This window comes from Giraffa tippelskirchi, chromosome 9, assembly GCF_054371585.1.
Source record: "Giraffa tippelskirchi isolate mGirTip1 chromosome 9, T2T-mGirTip1v1.2.pri, whole genome shotgun sequence".
Classification (NCBI taxonomy): domain Eukaryota; kingdom Metazoa; phylum Chordata; class Mammalia; order Artiodactyla; family Giraffidae; genus Giraffa; species Giraffa tippelskirchi.
Genome location: NC_137283.1, coordinates 48,127,636 through 48,152,881, shown reverse-complemented (window position 1 = coordinate 48,152,881; position 25,246 = coordinate 48,127,636). Strand labels below are relative to the sequence as shown.

General features: G+C 56.9%; 1 protein-coding gene across 4 annotated transcripts in view; it reads right to left on the bottom strand.

Moving 5' to 3' along the window:
* The window catches only part of CACNA2D2 (calcium voltage-gated channel auxiliary subunit alpha2delta 2), a 140,769-nt gene that overhangs the window by 16,451 nt on the left and 99,072 nt on the right, over window positions 1–25,246 (bottom strand). For all 4 annotated transcript variants that reach the window (XM_081525351.1, XM_081525352.1, XM_081525353.1 and 1 more), the window contains exons 4-11: window positions 16,875–16,934; window positions 9,398–9,442; window positions 5,810–5,951; window positions 1,621–1,752; window positions 1,364–1,421; window positions 610–660; window positions 393–492; window positions 130–288 (exon numbers count right to left, since the gene is read on the bottom strand). In XM_081525351.1, the coding sequence (XP_081381477.1) occupies window positions 130–288; window positions 393–492; window positions 610–660; window positions 1,364–1,421; window positions 1,621–1,752; window positions 5,810–5,951; window positions 9,398–9,442; window positions 16,875–16,934 (747 nt within the window). The remainder of the gene's footprint in view (window positions 1–129; window positions 289–392; window positions 493–609; window positions 661–1,363; window positions 1,422–1,620; window positions 1,753–5,809; window positions 5,952–9,397; window positions 9,443–16,874; window positions 16,935–25,246) is intronic.

Genomic DNA, 25,246 nt, shown 5'->3' with positions numbered 1-25,246 from the left:
CAGACGGTGCTGTCTGCCCAACCTGCCTTTTGGATGCTAACAAGGCCATCTGTCTTGATTTCCCTGGTGTCACCAAGCTCAGGCCTCTGCCCGTCCCTGGCTGCCCGCTCGCCCACCCAGGGGGCTCACGTTCTGCAGCTGGTCGAAGGCGTACTCAAAGCCAGCCTTGTATCCTGTGGTGCCCTTGGCCACCATGCCTTGCACAGCTTCCTTGAACACCTTCTTGTTACGCACGTTGGCCTGCACCAGGTGGGTGAAGCATGACACAGGCTGTGCCTTTTCGTTGAACTGCAGGGACCGAGACGGTGGTGAGTGGCCTCAGGCTGGCCCAGGGAAGGAAGGGGTTGCATGGGCAGGGAGGGGTGACCTATTCCTGGCCCCTTGGCACTCACCGAGGCCACATTGACATAGTCGTCATCGGAGAGCGTGTCGAGCATCTCACAGACTGACGTCTTCATCAGCTTCAGGGTTAAGCCACTCACACTGCCACTCCTGGGTGGGGGGGTGGGTCATGGAGGCGCCTGGTAGTGTTCCCCCAAGATGTTCCCCAGCAGCAAATTCCAGTCCCTAGCCCTGCCCCCACCCCACTGGCCAGCGCCGCTCACTCACACATCCACGATGATGACCATGTCCTTGGGCGATGAGGCCCCCTGGATATACCTGCCCAGGAGAAGCCTCAGTTAGGGCCAGCCTTACTGGGACCTTGAGGTGGGGGTCTTCCTTCCTTCACCCCCATACTGATTCAACATGTTTCTATGGTGTGTCCATGGCCTGGGCCAGACAGGGTTCTCGGCACTAAGGATACCACATTTAATGAAACGGTCCTTGCCTATGGCATGAGTGACCTGGCCCCCAACACATGAACAACCCCAAGGAGAGGTGAGGACGTGATCCAGAGAGTGGACAGGAGGCTTGTTTCGTGGCCTCAGTGGCTTGTCATTTCCCCTGGCCCAGGTAGAGATGCCAAGGACAGAGTCATAGCTGCGAAGGGGGTTGAACAGGTGGCAGGGGACGAAGCCATGGAGTACCACAGGAGAGGCAGGGAGGGGGTAGGGGTGTCTAGGGCTCTGATGGGGTACGGCAGGGGCTGGCCAACTCTGCAGAGGACACATCCCCCTTGGGGACCCCCACGGGCCCAATCCCTCAGTCCCAAGAGGGTGGAAAGCCGGGCAGTGGATGAGGGCAGAGGCAGCTGGGAGGCCTGCCTGGGTGATGGGATCCATTTTCCAGTGGCAACGATGTGTGAAATGAAAATTGGATAGAGCTGACTGCGCCCTGCTCGGAGGCCTGGATACTGGGAGGAAGGGGAGTGGGTGGGCGAGCTGAGGGGGTGTCCTTGCCCAACCCCTCCCTACTCGCTCACCAGGGTCTCCTTCGGACATCGTACAGGTCAATTTTCTTGGGGGCTCGCCACGGCGTAGCTGCGGGAGGAAAGGAGATGACTGGGGGCAGGGGTGCTGGCAGGGAAGTGCCTGGCCCTGGTAGCAGGCCTTGCAGCAGTGGGCCAGGCCACCCCGTAATGGACAAGGTGACCATCCCCTCCCATGCACCCAGGAGGAGGGGCGGGGAGGTGGAGGGGGTAGGGTGCTGAGTGGACTGGGGAGATGGGCTGGCGCCCACCTGGATAGTAGCGAGTGACTCCCGTGGCGCTGCCGAAGACCTGCCACAGGAGCGTGGGGTCCTGCCTGCGGTTCTCCATGAACACATTCTCCAGGGCCTCTGTCCAGTTGAGCTCATTGAGGATGACGGTGGCTGGAGGGGGAAGCAGGGGCCTGGTGTGGGAAGCACTTCGGCAGTTTCCCCGCTGAACCTCATCACGACACCCACTCACGTGCCTCCCACTCAGAAAGTTCTCTGCCTCCTTGGGTCTCCCTCACTTCCCAGGGCTCAGCTGGGGCTGTACCAGCTCCTCCACGAAGACATCCTGGTCCTCATCCCCTCCCAAGAAACAGCTCAGTCTGTGCTCAGCCAGACCCCCACATGACCAGGCAGGGCAGCTGGGGCCTGTGGCCCATGCAGAGGGGCCACCCAGGTGGCAGGGAGCTCTGAGCCCGAACGCCTGTCTGGCCTGCTGATGGGAGTTTGCCGCTGGCCCCTTGGGAGCTCACCCACTCAGCATGCACTCCGGGCTGCAGCCACAAGAAAGCAATTAAGGGCCCGATGATGGGGCCGGAATTATTCAGCTATTAAGGTACCTGATAAGCTGGAAGCCACTCAGCTCCATGATTAATCAACTAGGGCCAGGAGCAGCCAGGGGTGGGGGCAGGGGCTCTTGGAGGGGCAGGGGCTGTGCCATGATCCTGCTCCAAAACTGGCACGTGCGCTTCCACACACACACACACACACGCACACACACACACATACACACACAGCCTGCACTTGCACACTGCATGCAGGTATACACCAGGCATACCTACATCTCACCTCTGTGTTTCCAGCAACATGTGTCACCTCCTCACCCCCAAACCTACCTGCCCAGCAGCCTGACTGTGGCCATGGGCACAGGGGCACACATGCTCATAGCTGCACACCACTCTGCCCCTACAGGAGGACACCCGTGAGTCCTGCTTTCACGTCCCCCAACAAGTTACCCCACCCTCCGCCTCCCCCAGCCACTGTGGCTGCACATGTGACTGGTGTGTGGGGGTGGCCAGACCCTCCCTCCATATGCACTCACAGAATACGGCTTCTCTCAGACAGACGGACTCCATCCTGTAGATCCCTCAAACCGCGCAGAGACTCAGGATGGCTTAAGCAGTATGCCCCACTCCCCTTCAACTCAGGACAGCCCTAAATCTGCCCAGTGTAGGCATGTAGCCCATGTCCTCACATGTGCATTGTACCTGTCCTTGCACGTGGGACACTCAGAAAAAAATAGCAGGCCTGCTACTGTCAGGCCTCTGTCCCCCAACAGCTCCCCCAGGGGCTATTTCTTCCTCTAACTTCTCCCACCTCCTTTCTCCCCCGGTTGGAGCCCTGACACCATCCCCTCTCCCTGAAGATGCACGCTGTAGACGAGAACCAGAGAATGTCTTCCAAAGGCTCCGCTCTTCTCTCAAGGGGCTTCCCCAGTGGCTCAGTGGTAAAGAATCAGCCTGTAATCCAGAAGCCTCAGGAGACACAGGTTCGATCCCTGGGTCAGGAAGATCCCCTGGAGGAAGACATGGCAACACACTCCAGTATTCTTGCCTGGAGAATCCCATAGGCAGAGGAGCCTGGCAGGCTAAAGTCCATAGGGTGGCAAAGCGACTTAGCATGCATGCTTCTCTCAAGAAACACTTAGAGCAGATGAAGAGCTGTGATTTATTTTTTGTTTGCTCTTAAGTTTTTGGCCATGCTGCATGGCATGTGGGACCTTAGTTCCCCAACTGGGAATGGACCCCATGCCCCCTGCAGTGGAATTATGGAGCCCTAAGCACTGGATTGCCAGGGAATTCCCAAAGCTGGGATTTAAAGATACAAATGCAGACTTCCCTGGTGGTCCAAGGGTTAACACTTCTGAGTTCCCACTGCAGGGGGCACAGGTTTGATCCTTGGTCAGGGAACTAAGATCTCTGCATGCCACACGGGACCAAAAAAAAAAGCAAATGCTCCAGGGTCAGCCCACAGCCTAGGTTGTTGTTCAGTTGCTCAGTCATGTCTGACTCTTTGCAACCTCATGGACTGCAGCACGCCAAAGTTCCCTGTCCTTCACCGTCTCCTGGAGCTTGCTCAAACTCATGTCCATTGAGTCAATGATGCCATCCAACCATCTCATCTTCTGTCGCCCCTTTCTCCTCCTGCCTTCAATCTTTCCCAGCATTGAGGTCTTTTCCAGTGAGTTGGCTCTTCCCATCAGGTGGCCAAAGTATTGGAGCGTCAGTTTCAGCATCAGTCCTTCCAATGAATATTCAGGGTTGATCTCCTTTAGGAATGACTGGTTTGATCTCCTTGCTGTCCAAACAACTCTCAAGAGTTTTCTCCAGCACTACAGTTCCAGTTTGAAAGCCTCAGTGCTCAGCCTTCTTTATGGTCCAACTCTCACCACCTAGGGGGCGCCAGCATATTTCAGGGCATTCTTCCCTCTGCTCTCCAGTCTGTGGAGCCTCTGCTCTCCAGTCTGCTGTCTGCCCCCTTCAGCGCTCTCTCCCTTCTCTCCAGCCCTGTGGCTTCCCTTAACTGACCGTAATGTGAAAACAAAACACATTTCTAGCATTGGTTGTGCCTATTGAACAGTATGCTATGGTCTCGTTCCTAATTTAGAAACTTAGTGAGTTGTACAATTTCATTTTTCTCTCTAAGGAAAAAATGAAGTCAGACTCTCCAATGTTTCACACTGTACTGTCTGCCCTGTGTAAGTCTGCCTGGCAGGTCCTACCCCTCACTGGACCTCAGTTTCCCCCATTTGCATAATGAGAGGCTTAGGGCAGACAGATCGCCCCGGGAGCCCCGCTAGCTGCTGGCAGAGGGGTGTCCCTGACTCAGGTCAAGGGCCGAGAGGGGACCTGGCTGGGCCGTCCCGGCAGGTATCCATGACCACCTGCCTGCTCACGCATTCACTGTGAGACATACTTGTGCACACACAACAGGCAGCCCCCTATCTGGAAAGGGTGTGCTACTCAGCCCTGTGCGTACACACCCACACTCACGTGCCCACACTCTTAGATCACACTGAGCTGGGAAACGGGGACCATGCCCCCTCAGGCAGGCGATTACAGATTTAATTAAAAGTGACACAGTAAATAAAAAACATATAAAATGTAATTTGTGTGGGTAGCGAGGGGTGACTGGGGAGGGTGGTGTGGCTCCTGTTTTAATTAGTGTGCCTGTCTGTGATAGTGCCCCTCGACTGGCTCAGGCAGGTGGCCTGTGGGTGGCCCTTGGAGGGGGTGGGGGGATATCTGCCCAGATGGCCTGGCTGACCTTAAAGGTGGAGGGGGCCTGCTGAGAACCCTGGAGGATTCCCTGCTTTCTGAAGACCACTCGGAAACTCTGGAACCTTTGCTTCAAGAACCCCCACTCATGGGCCCCTTGAATGCTGAGGCTACCCTGGGAGTGCCCCCAGAATTATGTCAGAACCAAGAGACCCCAGAGCCTTCAATCCTGCAGCCAGAGCTCCCCAGTCAGTGTTTGACTCTTGGCCTCTTCTCCCTGCACCTCCCAAGTTCTTCAGCAAGGTCACCCTTGTGTCTGACTTGAATCCTTTTAGCTGTGGTGAACTGGTCTCCACATTATGCCAAGATACACTATCCCTGGAGCTGGGAATCGCAATCACCCTTTACCTAATTCCCTGACTTCCATCTCCACCCGACCCCACCCCACTCACCAAGGAGGACGAGGGAGGTGTTACAGGGTCCATGTCTGTGAATGAGAAGAGACAGACAGGGACAGGTCCCTGTCCTCCCAACACCTGTGTCCATCTGCTATGGTAGCTCCTCAACCCTTCCTGCCTGGGGCCAGGGAATGGGCGAGGGCGGGGGGAGGAACTGCTCTGGGGACAGTGGGGACTTGGCCCAGCATGTGGGGGAAACAGTTATGTGCATGCATTTGTGTGGGCATGTGGGTACACACGGGCAGGAGACCATGCATGCACGAGGGTGAGAGGCTCAGCGTTGCATATCCTGCTAAGAGGCAGTGTGAGGCTGTGCCTGAGAGTGACCTGATGCCTGTGTGTGGGTGGCTCTGAGAGGTGACACGTGTGACCTTGGGTGTAGGGGGCTGAAGGTGGATGGCACTGACTGAGCACCTGTGACCTGGCAGCACTCAGGCAGTGGGCCGTAACCCCCACGGTGGGTGGGGAGGGCTGCTCCCAATCACGCCGTGCACTCACAGCCTTTGTAGATGTCCGTGGGGATCTGCACGGCCGTGTATGAATAGTTGACCTTGTTCTTGAAGTTTGAGTCCTCAACGAAGTCCAGCCGGAGGGTGCTGGCCTTGGACCCCCTTTCCACATCCTCACTCTCAGGGTCGTCCTGCAGAAAGGGACCCCCCCCCCAACCCGGACAACCATGATAGTGTCAGGGCTGGGAAATGGTGGAGTGGGGTTGGACAGAACTATAGACAGAGGGGCCAGAATCTGGGAAATGGGGCATCTTGGAATTAGAGACTACTGCACTCAGAGACAAAGAGAGATGGAAAGACACCCAGATAGTGGAACATGGGGTATGGACCCTTTGCCCGGAAGGCCTGTGACTCCCGCCTGCCCCACACATCCCACCCACCATCCCCACATTTGCTAAATCTGAATTGCAAAACCAAAAGCAAACCAAGCGCTTCCCCTCATCCCTGAAAATCAGTGATCAGCAAAGGAGGCAAATCTTGGAGGCAGAGAGGAGGAGTGGGTTGCAGACCACCTCCCCCCTTCCAAGGACTTGCTCTGTGTAATCATGGGGGCGGCCTCAGGACCCCCTCCCAGGAGCTTTGAGAGTACACCCTGCAACTTTGCCCCACCCACCCCCTGCATGGAGTTCCTTTGGCACCAGGGAGAGGGCCCTAGCTCCACCTGGTGGGGAGTGGGGAACTACCCCCTGCAGTGGAGTGTCTCCAGGTGCTGAGCTGGAGTTGGGGGAGTCCTGGGGAGAGAGCTGGCTCGGGCAGGGGTAGCGTGGAGGCCCCGTAATCTCCAGAAGGAAGGGTGTGCGGCGCCTGCTAGCAGCAGGACTAGCACGGCCCCCGTTGACTTTCTAAAATGAGCTGCCGCCGTCTGACAGGTGCCAATTACGGCATCTCTCCGCCGGGCAGGCTGGGCATGCGCCGTGTGCCCCCGCCCACTACAGGCTGGCGGGAGTGGGTCTGTGACTACAGTGTTGATGCCGCAGCCCAGGGCGGGCGGCGGCGGCGGGCAGGCACGGGTGCAGGTGTGCAAGGGGGAAGGGAAGATGGAAGTAGAGAGTGAAGGGGAAGACGGGGAAAGCCAGATGGGGAGGCAAGGGGAGACGAGTGAGACCCAGGCAAGGTGGGGGGCAGAGCTGGGGAGCTCTGTGCCCCGGGGGGAGGGAGCGCAAGCAGCTGAACCAGACACAGGTTCCCTCGCTGCCCCTCAGCGCCCCCGGTGACCACCCCCAGCACCAGGCTGAGCTCGCGTGCTCTCCCGGGTGGATCTCACGTGATGGCCGACCCCACCGCTCGTTAGCTTGCTCGCTGGATCCTGGGCATGCTCCTCGTGTGCCCTACTCGGCCAGCTGTGCCCTCCCCACCCGGGGAGTGCTGTGGGTCCACCCTCAGGTCTGGGCAATGAATTACTGCCTGGGTGGGGGCGCGCAGCGGGCTGGCTGGCCAGAATGGCCTCCTGCACAAACACCCTTTTTATCTCTTCAAGTGTGGATTTTGTATGGCAAAACCCAAGCCATCTGCTGCCTTCCCACTGCCCCTTACCCAGGGTGGCACCCCGCTGCCCACCTCGGCACACCCTAGGGGAGACCCTCAAAAGCCGGGGCAGAGGCAACTGCTGAGCATGGAGGCCAGCGGCCGGGAGCGGAGGCCTGAGCGACTCACGTTCTGCTGGGAGGAGGGGGAGCGCGGGAGAAGAAAGCCCCCGAAATGTCAGCGGCAGATGAAGGGCGCTGGAAAATTTAATCTCCCAACTTTCCCAACTAATGTGACATTTGGATTCTGTTCTGATAAGCTATCAGCTGGCGAACTTTTTCCTTCCTTCTTTCCCCTCTACCCCCACCTTCTGGCTGGTAATTTAAAAGTAAATGGTCTAGAAAGATCTCTAACTGTACCTCTGGCAAAGATTAAAAAAACAAAACAACACAACAGGCAGGAGAGTTGGGGAATGTGTGCATGCTGATATTTATACCGGAGCTGGGAGGGCTGGAATTTTTGCCTAACTGACCCTGGCCCAGTCCTGCCCTGGAGTGAATCCCCCTCCCTGGGCAATCCCTAGCCCCCCCTCTCTGCAGAAGATGTCCAAGGGGCTGGGGGCAGTGATATAGAGGTAGGGGTTGGGGGCTGCAGGGAACAGGGAATCCATGGAGGAGGTTGGGCACCAGACTGGCCCAGGAGCCCCTCAGTGCTGCCCCCACACCCTGGGGCTTTTGTATGGTGGGCAACCACAGTCTCCTGGTTTATATTTAATGCACTGATTGCTAAAATTACAGCCCGCTGCTGAGGGGGTAAGGAATTAGATTCAGGGTCTAATTAAAGGTTTGTTCTTCATTTGAATTTCAGATTCCAGCTATAATTTTAGCAACTTCTCTGGGAGCCACGGAGGCTCAGCCAAGGGGGAAGCACACCTGCTTTAGCCCACCCACCCCGCCTTCTCGGGCCCCCTGTCTGCCTGCCCTCCTGAAGGCTCACTGAGGCTGGCCTGGCACCCACAGATCCACTGCAGGAATCCCTTCCTGCCTGCCCACCTCTTGGTGCTATCAGATACATCCTGGGGGCTCCCGGGCAACCCCCCAGGGCTGACAGGCCTGGGAGTGGGAGTCTAGACGTGGGGTCTCCTGCACCAGCCAGCACAGGTGATGCCAGAGACTGAGTTGTGACACTTTCGTTTACAGAGGAGATAGTCGGTTTCAACTGCTTTTGCCTCAAGGCAGGCAGACGAATTTGGGCCTTGACAGGTTCACCAAACACTCTGTTCCATGTGCCTGCACCCTCAGACACTCTGGTCTCCTCTGTAGGCCCCCCTCACACCTCAAATGGTCACATATCTTTCATGTGAGTCCTCTGGTGACAGGGACCTCTCTCTGTCTCAGGGTTGCCCAAGCAGACATGAACCAGTCATGGAGGTGGAGGTGGAAGAGCCATGTAGCTCCGGGCTCTCTGGCCAGTCCTAGGGCCACCACGTCCGGGGTGGTGACCCCTGAGGAGCCAGAGCCCTCTCCTTCATCTGAAGAACAGGCTGCAGGCTGCCTCTATGGAGGGGTGGGGTGGAGGAGAGATGACTTAGCCCAGGGCCAGCACTGATGGTGGGACCTGGCTGTGCGGTGGTCCGCACACTGAAGCCACGGTCCCCTCACCACAGCAAAGGGACCTGCACTGACCTGAAACACACCTGCACCCCGGCCCTGCCTGCCCACCTCCAGGAAGCCCTCCCCACCTGCTGCCTCTCTCCCCTGTTCTCCTAGCACGCAGCAGTCCTCTGCCCTCCCAACGAGGCACCCGATCTGACCTAGGGGAGGAGGTCCGTGGGCCTCACCATCCTGCCCAGGGCCGGGCTGGGCCCGCCCCACACTGTGCGGTGAAGCTGTGCCCCTTGGTGCCGCAGAGACACAGCCCTGGAGGGGTCAGGGTCTCTAGGGAGTGGTGGGAGGTGTAGGGTGGGGGGCTGTTGGGACCACAGCCCTGCAAGGCCAGACTCAGAATGCTGAGTCCTAACACTCTTCTTCCAGCCCAGGCTACAGGTCTCAGAAGAGGGGGCATGGCTCTGGCAGCTCACCCTCCTCCCCCCAGCAAGGGTGGGGGCACTCACCAGCTCAGCATCGGCTTTGGCGTCATAGTACACGATGTCTTCCTCCTGGTGGGAGAGAGAGGCCTCAACAGTCATGGTCTCCCGAGGTGTAGCCAGGAACCCCAGCTCTGAGGCCTGGCTAGAATGGCCCCCTTAGATTCCTTGGGGGGAGGGCAGACACCACCCTCTCCCCCATCTGGAGCTGCCATCCAGGGAGGGCTGGATGAGTCAGGCTGGGGAGGCCCAACCCCCACCCCAGCCAGACCATCCTCAGGGGCCCTCAAAGGCACCAGGAGGATGTGGTACCCCGGCGTTGGGGTGGGATCCCCCAGGGCTCCCTGAGTCCAGGACCAGGGTCTCTGCCTTGCAGCCCTGCCGGGAGGTAGGGTGACAGCCAGCCTGTCCATGGAGACTCTGGCTGAGGCAGTAACCAAGGGGGAAGTAGGGAAGACAGAAAAATAGAGCGAGACTGGGACAGAGTGAAATAATGATTCGACACCACATCTTCCAATTTCTTCTATTAAAAAGCCTGCTCATTACGGGCATGTACTTATTAATTATCTGTGATTTGTTGTGAAATGCAAGGGGGTTTACACAACAGGAGCGGGAGAAAACAAAGCCAGCCCCCGCGCCTGCCTCCCAGCCTGGCCTGCCTTTGCTAGCGCTACCCGGCCTGGCCTGGCCCTCCTGCCCGCTGCCGGGGTTCTCGGCCATCTGCACGTCATAATCACTGGCCACCCCGGGGACCCGTAACACAAACGGGCTAATTTCATGTTTAATGATCTTTAATCAGAACTGAGCACGGCTGACAGAGGCTGCCAGAAGGTGAATCTGGTGCCATCAGGTGCCACTGCTCAGGATGGGCCACCCCACCCCTGCCTCGATGGCCCTAGGGCAAGGCTCGAGCTAGGGCCATGGTCTGAGTCACCCTCCCCCGGTGCTCCTCAGCCCTCTTTTGTACAGCAGGAACCTGCAGCATGACCCTAGTGGTCCCTTGCTCACCAGGGAGCCTGTTTCTTTGTGGTCTGCAAGTGGGAATGATGACCAAGTCTGCTCCCAAAGGTCTGGCTGTAAAACCCAGAGCCAGCACGTACTCCATGGTGGGCTCCCCCTTGCCCGGGCCTGGCTGGATCCCATGTGCTGTGTGACCCCAGGGCTACACTATTCTCTCTCTGGGCTCAGGTTCCTCAGGTTTCAGGGAGGAGCTTAACCTTGGTGACTGTCCAGGTGCTGGGTGTGAGGCTTGAGATGGTTGGTACACAGGCTTTTATGGGTTGTTTCCCATCAGAGGTCTGGGGGTACCGGCCACTGGCTGGACCTATGGGCATAGTTTGAACATTCTGGAACATTGACTACACACCTGGCGCCACGCCTGGGTAAGACCACAACCTCCTGATGACTGAAAGACTGAAGTTTCAGTCCTGTGAGGCATCTGCTGTGTCTATCAGGGCCTCATACACACTGCAGTATAGGATTCTCCCAACAGCCCCAAGACCCTGTTACACAGAAGACACTAAGGCAGGGAGAAAAAACCCACCCTGGCTCCATCCTGCCTTCTCGACTCATCTCCAACCCCTCCCGCGCCTGCCTACCCACCAGTCCAGGGAGACTGGAGCTCAGGTAGGCCCAGGATAGGGGCGAGGGCTGGGGCCCAGGCTCCAGGGTGCTCGGCCTTTCCCTGGGCCCGGCTCTGACCGAAGCACGTAATGAAAGCTGACATTACATCAAACACAGTAAGGAGTTTCGGTTGATGAAGATCATTCCTGAACACACAAACCCATTAAACCAAGGGGAAAAATATCAATTCAACACACTCGCTGGCAAAAAGAAAATGTGATTTGTTATCTAAAAGGGGGTTATAAACACGGTTCGGATGCTCTTTCCCTCCGTAATGAAAACAGGCAGGCACAGTGGGAGGACTGCAGATTAGAACACGTGGCTTTGCTCACCAACTTTTTAGGCAAATCTTCTGCAAGGACAGGAAAGGGCATGGGTGGGGGTCGGTGGCTCTAGGCCTCCAGAGTGACCCTCACAGGGACCCTTCTCTGGGATCCCCTCAGAGGCCAAGCCTGTGTCCTGCCTGACCTGGGACGGTTCCTGGGATTCTGGTGTTCACTTGGGCCATCCCTGTAACTGCTCCAATGGCTCCCTTTGTCTCTCTGTCCTGGTCTCAGTGCAGATGAGATGCTGGTGGCATCAGTGACACAGGGGGAATGTGTCACACAGAAGGATTCTAGGCCCCCTCCAGACTGACTGTGAGGCTCAGGAATCTGTATGCAGTCTTTGTCCCTCTGGAAAAGGAAATGGCAACCCACTCCAGTATTCCTACCTGGAGAATTCCATGGACAGAGAAGCCTGGCAGGCTACAGTCCATGAGGTCTCAAAGAGTTGGACATGACTGAGTGACTAATACAACACTTTGTCCCCCAGGGGCTTGGATACACATGGGCAGGACTCCTGCCTACCTCTCCCACCTTGAGAGGGCCAGCCCATGCCCCTTCCTTGGAAGAGAGTGGCATTAGCTTTGGATAGTGGCAGGCAAGGTCACATGTGTGAAAATACATTGTAAACCCAGCTGTGGTCACCATGTCTGATGTGATGTGGAGCCAGGAACGTGGCGGGACAGGGTCATTAGGGTCTGTGAGAGGGTCCCTGGAAAGCCTGTGTGTCTGCTTTGGCCTGCAGGCACCCCAGCGTCCACTACCAGTGACCCCCACCTCTGAGACACATCAAGGAGGCGGTACCACCTGGTGATTATGTGCAGGGGCCCTGGCAAAGGGTCCTGGCCTCCAATCCTGGCCTGAACATGTGAGCTCTGGATCCTGAACAGTGAGTGGGGACTGAGGCTGAAGCCTCACAAGTCCCTGTGGCCCCATGAGGATTCCTCAGGGGTCACCTCCATCTCACTGATGAGGCAAGGGTGCCCGTTAAACCCTTCAGCCTCCATGAGGCTTCACCTTGGGGTTTTGGCTTTCCACTTGTAAAATAAGAATGATGATGCTAAGAGGACAGGGAGTGAGGCCTCTCCAGGGGTTCGGGCCAACTCGATCCATGAGTGGTCTCCCTTGTGCTAACAACTCCACAGCCCCAGGAAGGGCCTGAATATGGAAGAAACCCCTTGCCTGGGGTGAGACACATGTCCTTAATGTCCAGGGTTGACACCTCTGACACTCCCTCCATTACTTGCTATTTTAGGGGCCATTCTGCTCAAACTGGGCAGGGAGTAGGGGGTCACCCCTCTGAATTCACAAACATTTCTCCCTGCAGGTGGATTTTTGTGCATACACGACACGTGAGGGGCGAGGCTAGGAGCCCACACACCTCTTGTATACACACGACACACACGCTCTCCAAGAGAGAGCATGAGGGATGCTGGCAGGCGGGCAGAGGGTGAGGAAGTGAGGGTGGGGTGTGCAGGGAGAATAGCAGTTGACACCTACGTTTGGTGCCATGGAAGGCGGCTGCCGTGGCTTGGTCGGACCCGACTGCCGCTTGCTCGCCCGGCCCCCACGCAGGACCCAGGCCAGCTCCCCGGCTGCACCAGTGAGGACGCTTGGCCTTCCTGCCCTGGCTCATGGCCAGCTCAGCTCAGCCAAGTGGACTGTTTTCCGAGAGAGCCGTCTGTCGCCGGCTTGGCAGAGAGGCAGGCAGCAGGCCCGATGGCTGGGGCAGACCTCAGGCCGGGGAGCCACCTGTCCTGTCCAGCCGGCTCCTTGGCCTGGCCCAGCCTTCACAGCCTTCCCTTCGAGTACCCAGGCAGTGCCGCCTCTCCCATCAGACTCCCCAGGGAAGGGCTGTGTCTCTCCCATCAGACTCCCCAGGGCAGGACCACTTCCTCCATGACACTCCCAAGGGCAGGGCTTTGTCTCCTGCAGGCCTTGGGGCTGGCACTGAGGCCCTGGGACCAATGGCCTCTCCCGCCCACCCCTGACCAATGCCCTGGCCCGGCTCCTCCCTGGTGACCATTTAGATGGCGGATAATGCTGGCACAGTGAGGTGCTGGCACCAGACACAGTGTCCGCCAGGCAGGCCATCTCCATCTACCCTAAGTGTTATGCACACCAAAGCACCTGCTGCCTGTCTGCAGGGGCCATGGGAGGGGCCGCCTGCTAACAAGGGCTGCGGTGTTCAAGGGCTGCGGCCAGGGCTGTGGCTACAGGTTCTCTACCCCTGCTGTGGCCAGGAGTGCAGGGTCATGACCTGGGACCAGGGAGAGGAACATGGGGGGCACTTCCCTTCCAGACGTTCTCTTGTCCCAGCTTTGACTTTGTAGACTCTAGGATCCTGCAAGTCCGTGGGCTGGTGTCAATGGTGTGACTGTGTGTGTGTGTGTGTGTGTGGGAGGGGGTACACCACCGTCTGTTTCTCAGAGGTCTGCATGCAGATCCGCTGTGTGCCATTGACACAGGCAGGGCCATATCCTACTGACCATGCAGTGGAGTCCAGTGTGGCTCCACGGGTCAAGGGTTTCCTCTGTGCCCAGAGCTGCTGAGTACCATCCTACCCCACTTAGAGGTAAGAAGCCTGAGGCTCTGGTCATTCTGCCCACAGGGCACCTGGTTGGCACATGGACAGATGATGGGCAGCACTGAGTCAGGCTTAGTTGCCTCTGGCCAACAGGAGCCACGAGCAGGGCAGACAGATGAGCCCATGGGGCCACTGGCCTGGGGGAGCTGCACTGGGAGCCATCCGTAACAGGGGCACCAAAGGCAGGTGCTGTGGGCAGCGGGGGCTAATCCTAGAGCTGCGGCCAGAAAGAGGAGCTAGGGGAGTTAACCGGAGTGGGAGGTGCTGCCCTTCTGAAGGAGGTAAGGACCTTCCTGGGAGGAGGCCTGGCTTGTGTAAAGGGCCTGAGTTTGCCACCAGGGTCGTGGCACAGGCTGCGAGCGCTCCTGAGTGCTGGGGAGGAACATGGCTTCTTAGCTGTCACCTCCTGAAGGTTGTTGGGAAGGGCACAGTTTCAACGGTGGATGGTGTGCCTACAAGGGACAAAAATCCATCCTTTAAGCAGTCTCAAGTCCCCACGTCCCCGTAGCATGGACAGTTCCCACCCTGGCAGTCCTGCCTGGCAGCTCAGGCAGGGCTGCCTGGCCTAGCAGCTAATGGGCCCAGCATTAGGGCTGATGCCTTTCTGCCCAGAAGCTGGGCATCTTGCTGCTTCTGGGGAGGAGAATGGCCCTGAAGGTGCAGCTGGAAAGGAGGGGGCGCCTACAGCACCACCCTCCCCTGTCTGTGGGACAAACATGGAGACTGACGGACTGGTGGCGGTGGGCGACAAACATCAGGCAAACAAGGCTGGGCCCAGCTGGCCCTGTGGTCACACCCATAGGTGGGGGCATCTCAGGTCAGGACAGGGGCCAGCAGAGCCCTCTTCCGCCTCGGGACAGGAACACCCAGAACCCATGGGCCGGGACGGCCAGAGGTGCACCCACACCATCACCAGCTTGTACCTTCCCGACCTGACATGTGGACCGACCCTTTCACACATCACACCTGAGCTGACAGACAGCCCCCAGTTCCAGCCGGGCCTTTGCCAAATGGGGAAACAGAAGCTCAGAGAAGGGTGAGCTCTGGCTGGGTGACTGTACCCAGTGTGCGGGGAAAGGGTCCTCAAAAGCACCTGTCTCAGCACCTGGACACCCCTAAGACCCGGGCTTTCCTTCCCGGTAGGCCCCTGGGGTGCCCCCTTTGGCCTGGGATAAGCTGTTCCAGTCTCAGATTGGGGGGTCCGAGGTCCAGTAAGATGACCCTTGAGTTTTCTGCCGAGTCAGGAAGAGAAGACGGGTTTGGGGCTGAGGTAGCCCTCTCCTCTTCCGGTTCTGGACCTGGACTAGGAGGGACAGAAAACCAGGCTGAGGGGCTTCCAGTCCCTGATTCCCCAATTCCTTCACCCTGCTCTGTGCTTGCTCTTCATGCCTGTCCTGGGCCGGGAGGGTAGGGAGCAGATATGTCAGAAACAAAGGGTGGACAGAGCAGGAGCCAAGGGTTCTGGAGGCCCAGCAGGTGGAGGGGCTGATGTGCTGAGTAGCCGGAGTAGCCTCACTGGGAAGATGCAAGACAAGATGGGCTTCTGGGACCAACGGAGTGGGTGGAGAGATCAGGAACGGGGCTGGAGTTAGGTGTTGGGTGTGGCTGGAGCACAGGAGGAGGGGAGGGAGGAGGCAGGTTGATGAGAGAGGCAGGGACAGCCAGATCCTGGGGCCTTGGATGCAGGCTCAGGCTGGGCCTTGTGGGGAGTCGCCAGGGTGCAGTTATTTGCAGGCAGGGGCAGGTACGAGTGGCCAGGGAGTGCAAAGTGGCTGCTGTTGTGCGTGTTTCTGATCAAGAGGCTGAGGAGGCATGGTGGCCCAGGGTTGGGTTTGTAGTGCTGGAATGGGGAGCGAGAAAAAGGCCAGCCCTTAGCTCCCAGGCAGGGAGGAGGGGTCCAGGGAATCACCAGTTAATTTACGTGATCACTGTAGACAATCATCTCTTACCTCCAACCCCATGTGAGCTCTCTGAGGGTAGCAGCCAGCACCCACCAGGGAGCAAAGGAAGAGTGCTATGGTGGGGGTTCAGGGTGACCTGGGGGGGTGGGGACTGGGAGAAGGAACAAGTTTACGGGGTCTTCATCACAGACATGAGCCCCCCTGGCATCTGACAGGCTGGCTGTGCTCTCTGCCTCCAACAGGTAACCTCAGGTAGGTCAACCACTCTGTGCCTCAGGGTTCATGTCAGTGAGGCAGGAATAACAGTCCCTCCCACCTCCTAGAGGCACTGGGTTCAGAGCTGGAGTGAGTCAAGGCCTCCCCCACCCCTTATTGGCCCCTGTGTCCCAGGGGCCAATTCTAAGTGCCTCTGCCTGCACTGAGCACAGAGACCACTGGGAAGGGTGGCCCACATTCCCGAGTGGCTGTGGAGGACACAGTCAGCCCTGCCAACTGCTCTGGTCCCCAAAGCCTCGGTCATCCTTGGCATGGGGGCGTTTTCCTGAATCTGGGAGGAACCCTGCCTCAGTGTCTCTTCTAGTTTACTGTGATCCTCTGACACAAAAGGTGTCTCTAGCCCACCCCAAATCCAACATGCTGCCTGGATATGTGAGGCTGGGGGTCAGTGAGGCGTTCCTTCCCTCCCCCTCATTCTGGACCCTCTGTCCTCAAGCAGAGTCCTGCTCCCAGCATCTCCTGCCTCCACTTACTCTGGGCTCTGCTGGCGGAAGGAGAGGATTTCGTGGCTCTGATGGCCTGGTCCCCGATCCCAGCCTGGGGGCCTTCTGGAAGGGAAGTCTGGGAAAGGGATAGGGTCTCTCTCCCCCAGCGGCTCTCCCAGGTCAGTGTATTCAGGAACCTCAAATGCTTGCTGAACGTTGGGCAAAGGTTCCCGGCTCCACCCCTCGAACCCCTTGGTGCCCTGCCAGTGGGTGAGTGCAGCCTCCCCCTTCCTCTTCCCCTGCATTCACATCCACCCTTGCTGGGGGTGGACAGGTCCCAGGGCCTGGGGAGGCCACTGAAGTTCTTACCTTGATGTTGTCCTGCCAGCGGTGGGCTTTCTGGAAGTTCTCTGCAGCATCAGCCAATCTCTGAGGGACAGAGCACAGGACGGTCAGAGGCTGAAGAAGGTCTGTGTCCAGCCCAGAGCCTTCCCCATCCCCAGCACTCCCTGGGGCCAGGCTGGCTCAGGGGTTCCCTGGACGTCCTGCCAGACCCCTCAGGGGTTCCTTAGCCCCACATGTTCTCCAGCTTGCTGTGTGGGCCCTTCCCTCACCCGCAGGAAAGGTGAAGACTGCCCAGAGTGACCTGAGTGGCATCTCCATGGGACTCCCTGGACTTCAGCTCAGTCACATTTCCAGCCCACAGGATGGCAGGGGGATCCCCAAGATGTTTCAGGACCTAGGCCCTGCAGCCAAACTCACTGACACTCTCTACTCGCTACAAACCAGTTGTCACCCCAGCGCCAAGAGGAAGCCCCCCCCACCCCACCCCGTCCAGGATGAAATGCCACAAGAGACAAGAGTGCCTCGCTGATGCACCTTTGCTCCCAGCTTGCTCAGGGCCCAGCAGGAGGTGCCCACGGCTCACCTCTGCCCACCCAGACCCACCATCACTGTCCTTGTCCTGGCTTCCCGAGCCCCCTCCCAGCAGCGATCTCCAAGTCTTCTGTCCACACAAGCCTGACGCATCATTTGGCGCTGGTTCCTATGGCCTCCTACACTGAAGCCCCTGTGCCTCTGAGCACAGCTGTCTATGTATCCTGCACTTTGTTACCCGGTACACCTGGCGCCAGACTGTGCTGATGTGTGGAGACATGGCAGAGCCAGCCCTGCCTTCCACAGTCCAGAAGGGAAAACAGACACATCACCAGGCAGAACAAAGAGGGTAGGAGTAGCTGAGGTGCTTCAGGGAAGCTCAGATCTGTGGGAACTTAGGACGTCAGGGAGGGATTCCTGGAGGAGGTGCTGAAACCCTTTGGCTACCCTCTGGGCCTGAATCCTCACTTCCCAGAGATTCTTATTTTGTGGATTCCGTGGATTCTGCCCCTTTAGGAAGTCCTGAGGCTTCTGAGGACAGAACTGAGCCTAGCCCTTTAGGGCCTCCCGCAGAACTGAGTGAAGTTTTATTAATGGTAATGACAACTCACCCTGAACTGGTCTATTAATGGTAATGACAACTCACCCTGAACTGGTCACCTGCTGCATCCAGGCTTGACCACTGCCCTCCCCCCCGCCCCAGGCCAGCAACACATCAGGTGTACCTGTCACCATGCACAGCATGCTTGATGTGTCCTCAGTTGAGGGTGCCCAGGCACAGAGATGGTAAGCAGTCTGCCTGAGGTCACAGAGTGATCCTGGGTCAGGCTGGGCCCTTCCCGTTGAGTTTGCCTTGTGCAGCCCATGACCAAGGTCCAAGGGCACACTCCACAGGGCCCCCCACGCCCGGGGAGGGACAGAGTGGCTCATGGTTGGGAGAGGCTCTGGGCACTGGGGACTTGACCCCATAAGTGATGCAGTAGGGTCCTGCCCTCTGGCCTCCAGCTCCTGCTCAGGGGACCCTGGCCCCTTGGTATTCAAGACACTCCCATCCCTCAGTCCAGGCCCAATGGCTTGTGGGCCCCAGAGGGGAGATTCTAAAATAAAGCCTGGCAGCTGCACACTGGGGGAAATGAGAGACCAGCTTTTCCTCCCCTCCAGCGTGGTGGGGCCTGGTGGGATCCTTACAGAGCTGCAGCCTCCACCCTCTGGGCAGGATGTTACCTCTGGCTGTTAGAAGGGCTGCCCAGAGCTATTCCCCACTCTCGCTGGCCCTGGTTCCCCCTCTTCTTCTGGCCAAGAGCACTGAATCCTGGGAAGGCTGTGAGGCTGGGGGACATGGGGCAGGGCCGGAAGTCCCTTTCAGAGTCAAACCCCTTCAGTTCACATCGCTGACCACCTCCTGCCATCCCACCTGTCTTTTTTGTAGCTCCTGTCCTCTGCCCACCTGTTACTGCCATACTTGCTTGGCTGGGCCCCACCCCACCTTGATCCAGCTTCAGGAACCATAGGACTCTCTTCTCCCAGATGGCTCCTGGATCCTGCCTCCAGTCCTGGCCCCTTCTGAACACCTAGATACCTTTCTGGGGTAATCCTCAGGCCCATTGGAGCTTATAACACCCCCTCTTGGAATGAGCCCATTCACCTTGTGACTATTACCCCCTACATCTCACCCTTAATGTAACTCTTGGGACATCCTTGGTGGTCCAGTAGTTAAGAATCCAACTTCAAAGCAGGGGACGTGGGTTTGATCCCTGGTCAGGAAATTAAAGTCACATATATTGCGAGGCAACTAAGCCCGTGTGCCGCAACGAAGACCCAGCACAGCCATAAATAAAAATAAATTAAAAAAAATTTTTTAAATGCTACTCTAACCACCTTACTGATCATCCCCAGCCCAGGCTCCTGCGTCCTCTCATGCCCTTCGCCATCCTTCTCCGCATAGCACCTGGAGCTTTTGGAATGTGGATCTGGGGGTGCATGACAGTCCTGCTTCTCCACAAACCCCTAAACCTTTGGCAGTTACCTGTGGCTCTGCACAGAAAAGGCAAAGCTTTTTTGAGACCCCAGTAGCTCCCCTGAACTCAACCTCTGCTCCCACCTTTCCATTCAGGGGCATCCTCTCTGCCTAAACCACAAGCACCCTCACCCAATGCCGAGCCCCTGATGGTCCCCGATTCACACCTGGCAGCACCCTTCCACAGAGGATGTACTGTGTGACACACTTGTCACTCCTGTTAACTGAGCACTGCCCATGCATATCCGCCACTGGGCCTGGATGGGAGTGTGTGAGCCCCAGGAACATCCCCTGGGGCCACTTTGAGAGGCGAGCCTTGGGCAGTCACTGCACACCCCCTTTCCTTGCCCGGTGGCCCATGACTTTTGCAGGGACGCCAGACCCTTCTCAGAGTGGGCCTGGAGCCATTGCCACTTCAAGGTGAATGAGGCTGGAACACATGTGGGAACAACCAGATCAGGGCCCTTCCCACGGAAAAGCCACAGGGTTGATGGGGTTGCAAAGACCAAAGTGACACTAGTTGAACCTCCAAACTGGGCCAAGCCCTTGAGGAACTTTTTCTTTGGCCCCTACTGCCCTCGCTGGGTGGGGGATGCCTGCTCCTTCACCCTCTGAGGGCTTAGGTCTGACCCTGGGAGTCGCGGGCCTTAGGAACGTGGGGGCCGATGGCCCCTTGGGCTCTCCAGGTTAGCGGCCAGGGTGAGGGAGACCAGGGAGGGAGGCCCCAGCCCCCAGCCTCCTTGAACTTACGGAGTCCCATGGGCTCAAAGGCCCAGGTCAGCCCGTTGACTCGTGAATGACGGAGTTGCAATAGCCACAGTGAAAGGATTACTTTTAATCCTCAGTAACGATCAAGCCATTATTATTTTTTCAGTGTTACAGATCAATCAGTCCATCCCCAGGCACTGGACGTGTGGAAACTGCTAAATACATTGGCCTGGTGGTGCGGGAGGAAGGGCTGAGGCAGTTGGATGGGGGTGGACGGGGCAGGCTGTGGAGGCTTGGGGTCCCTCGGGTCTCAGGGTGAGAGGGGAGAGGACGTGAGTTCGCACAAGGGGCCCCAGGAGGGGATCAGAGCTGGGACCCTGGAGCCTTGGGTTCAAATCTTGGCTTCTTCCCCCAGCCCTCAATTTCCTGCCTATACGTTAGAAGTGGTAACTTTACCCATTCAGAGGGCAGTTGGGTTCTTGGCGGCCCCCTTGCTCCAACCCCCAGAAGCTGCCCGTAACTCTGAGTTCTCTGATGTCTCCCTCACCGGCTCTAAGCACGTGGTACCTCGCCTACCTCCGGGTGTCCCTGTTATCCCCTCTTTCTCTTTGGGATGTGCGCCCCACCACCTCAGTCAAGACTTACTGGACTGTCACCTCCTCACCTCTTCTGCAAGCCTCCTTTCGCCCTTGGCCAGTCCACGGGCTCCCCTCCCCTCCGCTTGGCACCCATCTCCACAGAGCCCACAGTATTCAGGCTTGCTCAGGACTGGCTGGGAGACAGCTCACAGCTCTGTCTTCACCTTGCCCTGAGGTTCATTCTCCTTGCACTTTCCTCCTACCTCCCTCTGGGTCCCCCTGATGGCCTGGGTGAGATGGGATGGGGAAGGACACTGAGGTCCAGAAGTAAAGGGAGAATCTACAGAGATTTCCGGCAGGGCACGGGCAGTAGTGGGAACATGTCTCGGTCTGTCTCAGGGCTCCTGCCTGTCTGGGGGATATGTGCTCTATTCCTACTCCTGACCCTGAATGCCTGCTCCCTGGGACCAGCTCCCTGCTTGGGTTCTGGGCTCTGCTCTCAGAGCCACCTGCAGTGTCTGGTGCTTCTGGTACCAGGCCCCTGCACATCCTGCTCCCTCCTTCTGCACTCCCGGCCCAGACTCCTCCAGCCTGTTTCATTTCCTCACACTTGAGGCATCAGCTTAGACTCCATTCTCCTCCTAACCACTCCCTGATCCCTGCCAAGCTCTCATCTCTCCCCATCATGGAACTCAGAAAACCCTCTGCTTTTCCTCTTGAGCTCTGAGCTTGGTGGTGGCTATATCTGACAGCTGTCAAGTTCATAGAAACCTGAACCCCTAGCATGTAGTAGGTACACAATGAGCACTGAAAGTGTTAGTTGCTCAGCTGTGTCCAATTCTTTGCGACCCCATGGACTGTAGTCTGCCAGGCTCCTCTGTCCATGGAATTCTCCAGGAAAGAATACCAGAGTGGGTTGCAAAGTAGGTACACAATGACCATCTGATAAATCAAAGTAGGAATGTCTGTGGACCTGGGTAAAGGCTGGAGTTTGGACTTGCCTGGTCAGCTATGTAACCCTAGGCATGTGGTTTAACCTCTCTGAGACTCTTCTTCATCACATCCCAGAGGGCGAGGGCCGCCTGTGAGGATGACGCTGCTATGAAGTTGCTTATGGCAGCTTGCCTGGGCTGCAATGTCTCCATCACGGCCAGGGCACTAGAGGGAACCGTGGTAGGACTGCTGAGCAGGACTGTTCACGGCCAAGTCAATCACAGTAACAGCAGGCATTTCAGAGGCAATTATCAGAGGGTTTCACTTAACAATCAATTTCCTTCAGCTCCGGAAACTGTTCTTACAGGAAAAGGTAAGAAAGAGGAGAACTGAGCTGTGGACAAAGCTCCCCTGGGGGAGCAGCCCCCTGCACAGACACCTTTGAATTTCACTGAGTTCAAAGTCTCTCAATTGCTGTGGAGCTGAGACAGACTGTGACCTAAGATAAAGGACCTGGGGGCCATGGCGGGTGCTCCTCAGAGGCCAACATCTGGAAGGTAAGACTCCACTGCACACTGGGAGGGGTAGGGCTTGGGCCTGGGGGGGTTGGAACCCTCAGGCTTCTCCATCCTCTTTGAGGTCTCGCTCCCTCCCCCCAGGTTGGGGACCCCACTTCTTCTTGGCTTCCTTCTCATCCCCCTCCCCCTCCCCAGTGCTGGCCTAGCCTGAAAGGGTCTCGGGAGCAACTGCCCATCAAAAAGGATTTGTTTTGTGCAGCCCAGAGGGACAGACTGTAGGAGTTTTTTTGGTCTTAATTAGTTATAGCTACTCTCTCTTCCAGGAGGATATGAGAGGCTTAGGATAAAAGGCCCTGAACCTGTGGGGCACAGGATATTCAGATTTGTGCCAATGGGGGCTGTGCCTGGCAGAAGCTGTGATGGGGGCTCTGAAGTGGAGGTCAGGGGCAGCCAGCCCAGAGTGAAGTCCCAGCACCAAGTAGGTGCCCTGAGAACACTGCCAGAGGGTAGCGAAGAAGGTGATGATGACAGACTGACACAGACACTGCCCCTGGAGTTACCCTGGACTGATGGCACAGTTGATCCAACAACAGGTGGAAGACTGCACCTCTTCCTCGCCCTCCCCAGCCCACTCCTAGGAAGACACCTGTGAGGTGGGTTCTTTTGTCCCCTGTTCTGTAAGGGGACCGAGCACGAGTGCCACTGCCCCGGGCCCCTGGTGAGGAAGTGGTGGGGGAGGCATCAGTAATTCTGCCAGCAGTGCTGGACACTGAACCTCTCAGGGAAGGATCAGGTCTGGCCAGGTGGGCTGGTTGGCCGTAGGTCTCACGACTTGTTTCCCAGAGTGGTTCCTTGGCCCTTTCCCCAGGAGAGGGTATCAGTAACTGGACTCTTCAGATGCCACTCTGAGCCCACCCCCGCCAAACCTGGTGTCACAGGGTAAGTACCAGGGTGCCCTGAAGCCCCTGCCCAGCACAGGACTGCCGCCCCTGCCATCCTGCTTCCCTCCCCACCTGCGGGCCCCCTGTAAGCTCTGTATTGTGTACTGATAGATACTAAATACAGATTTCCAATTTCCAGAGCTGTTATGGTCTAATGAGTAAATAATATACATATTTAAAACTGTCTAAAAACATATCTGCATAATTAAAATATCTGCATAATAATGAAGCAAGATGCAGCCTAGCAAGAAGGGCGCTGGAGCCCCAGGGCTGACAATAGGGGAAGATGCAATAGGGGAAGATGCATAGGTGAATGAGAAATCCTGGTGCTGTGGGTCCCTTCTTCCTGCCGCCTCAGCCTGAGTGGGTGTCTGCCTGTTTGTCCACCACCTTCTTTAAGCAGGTACATCCACAGACAGTCAGGGACCAGGAGAACCCTTACTTGGCCCTGTTCTTGCACAACTTGTGGCCTTGGGAAGACGCATGTGCGGGCGGACAGTGCCTGCAACGTGAGTGGTGGGTGTCCCGACGACTTTGACTGCTCAGAGCTTTATGGGCATGACACCTCACTCACCACGACCTCCTGTCCTGACGCCCATTTTGCTGGATTCTGAGGGGGTAAAGAGAAGTGCACCAGTGTGGACACAGCAGGCTGACAGGACCCACAACTGCCAGGTATGGCAGGTATGGAGAGGCCAGCGGCTTTGCCTTCCCATTCAGTGGCACCTTCTGGGCAGCACTGGCACTCAACCCTGCCCTCCCGCCCTCTCCACGGCCCCTTCTTCCAGCCCTTCCTGCATCCATCCACTCCAGGCACACCTGGTTTCTATCTCACAATACATCTGACCCACACTTTCTTTATAACCGTGCTTTCAGCTTAAATATGAAACAATTGGATTTCCTTGGTGATAGAGTGGTTAAGAGTCCACCTGCCAACATAGGGGACATGAGTTCGATCCCTGGTCCAGGAAGATTCCACATGCCGTGGAGCAACTAAGCCTGTGTGCCACAGCTACTGAAGCCCGAATGCCCTAGGGTCTGTGCTCCACAACAAGAGAAGCCACTGCAGTGAGAAACCCACACACCACAATGAAGAGTTGCCCCCACTCACTGAAATGAGAGAAAAGTCCTCGCACAGCAACGAAGACCCAGCGCAACCAAAAATAAATAAATAAGATGAAACAACCACTGGAACAGATGAAAAACAAACAAACACCCCAAACCCAGACCAAAAATTCAGCAACCAAAACTGCAGGGAAAACAACAAACACTCTGAGCTGCAAAGGGCACCTGGCGGAGGGGGAGCTGTCACGTGACACCCGCACTGTTGTTGGCAGCGACAGGCTCCCTGACCTTTTCCCTTACCAGCCACACGAATTCTCCATGAGTGGATAAAAAAAACTAGTAAAATGGAATTTTTTTCTTTTTTAAAAAAAGGTCAGAATACATGTAACAGGGAAAAGCTCATTTGAGTTGTGGTTCCCCTCTGGAAGGGGCACTCGTCTCTCCAGCCCCAGGCCTGCGCTTGTTCATTCCCTGTGGGCACCTTGGCCTTGGTTATCGATGTCTGTGCCCCCTCGGTCCCCACCCATAAGGGGCAGCCTGTGTTTCAATTTCCCAGGAAAAATACGAAGAAGGGAGGGGTGGCTTCTGATGAAGAAGGAGATGAGGCTGGGGAGCCTGGTGTCCAGAGGCTTGAATTTCAGACCAGACAGGATAATTCTGAACCCCCAAGGATGGTTGCTAGCTTACATTTTGTCATAGGAGGACATTTAAAAAACCCACTCTGTCCTATTACTGGTATGAACCCCAAAGTGGACTTTTTTAAATTTTAAAAAATAAAATTCTTTTATAAAATTTATTTTGTTTTTTTAGGCTGTGCCCTATGGCATGTGAGATCTAAATTTCCTCACCAGGGATCGAACCCATTGCCCCTGCTTTTGGGAGCATGGAGTCTTAACTAATGGACCGCCAGGGAAATCCCCAAAGTGGACATTTTCACATCAGGAATAGAAAAGCCATACACTCCGAGATGCTCATTCCCAGAAAGGAAAGGAGGTGAAGTGGCACTCATGTGATGACAGAAATTCCACTGGCTTCAATGCTTTAGCTTTCAACGGGAACCACGGTCAATATGAAAATGTGTGAACAGGGCACAGGGTGAGGAAAG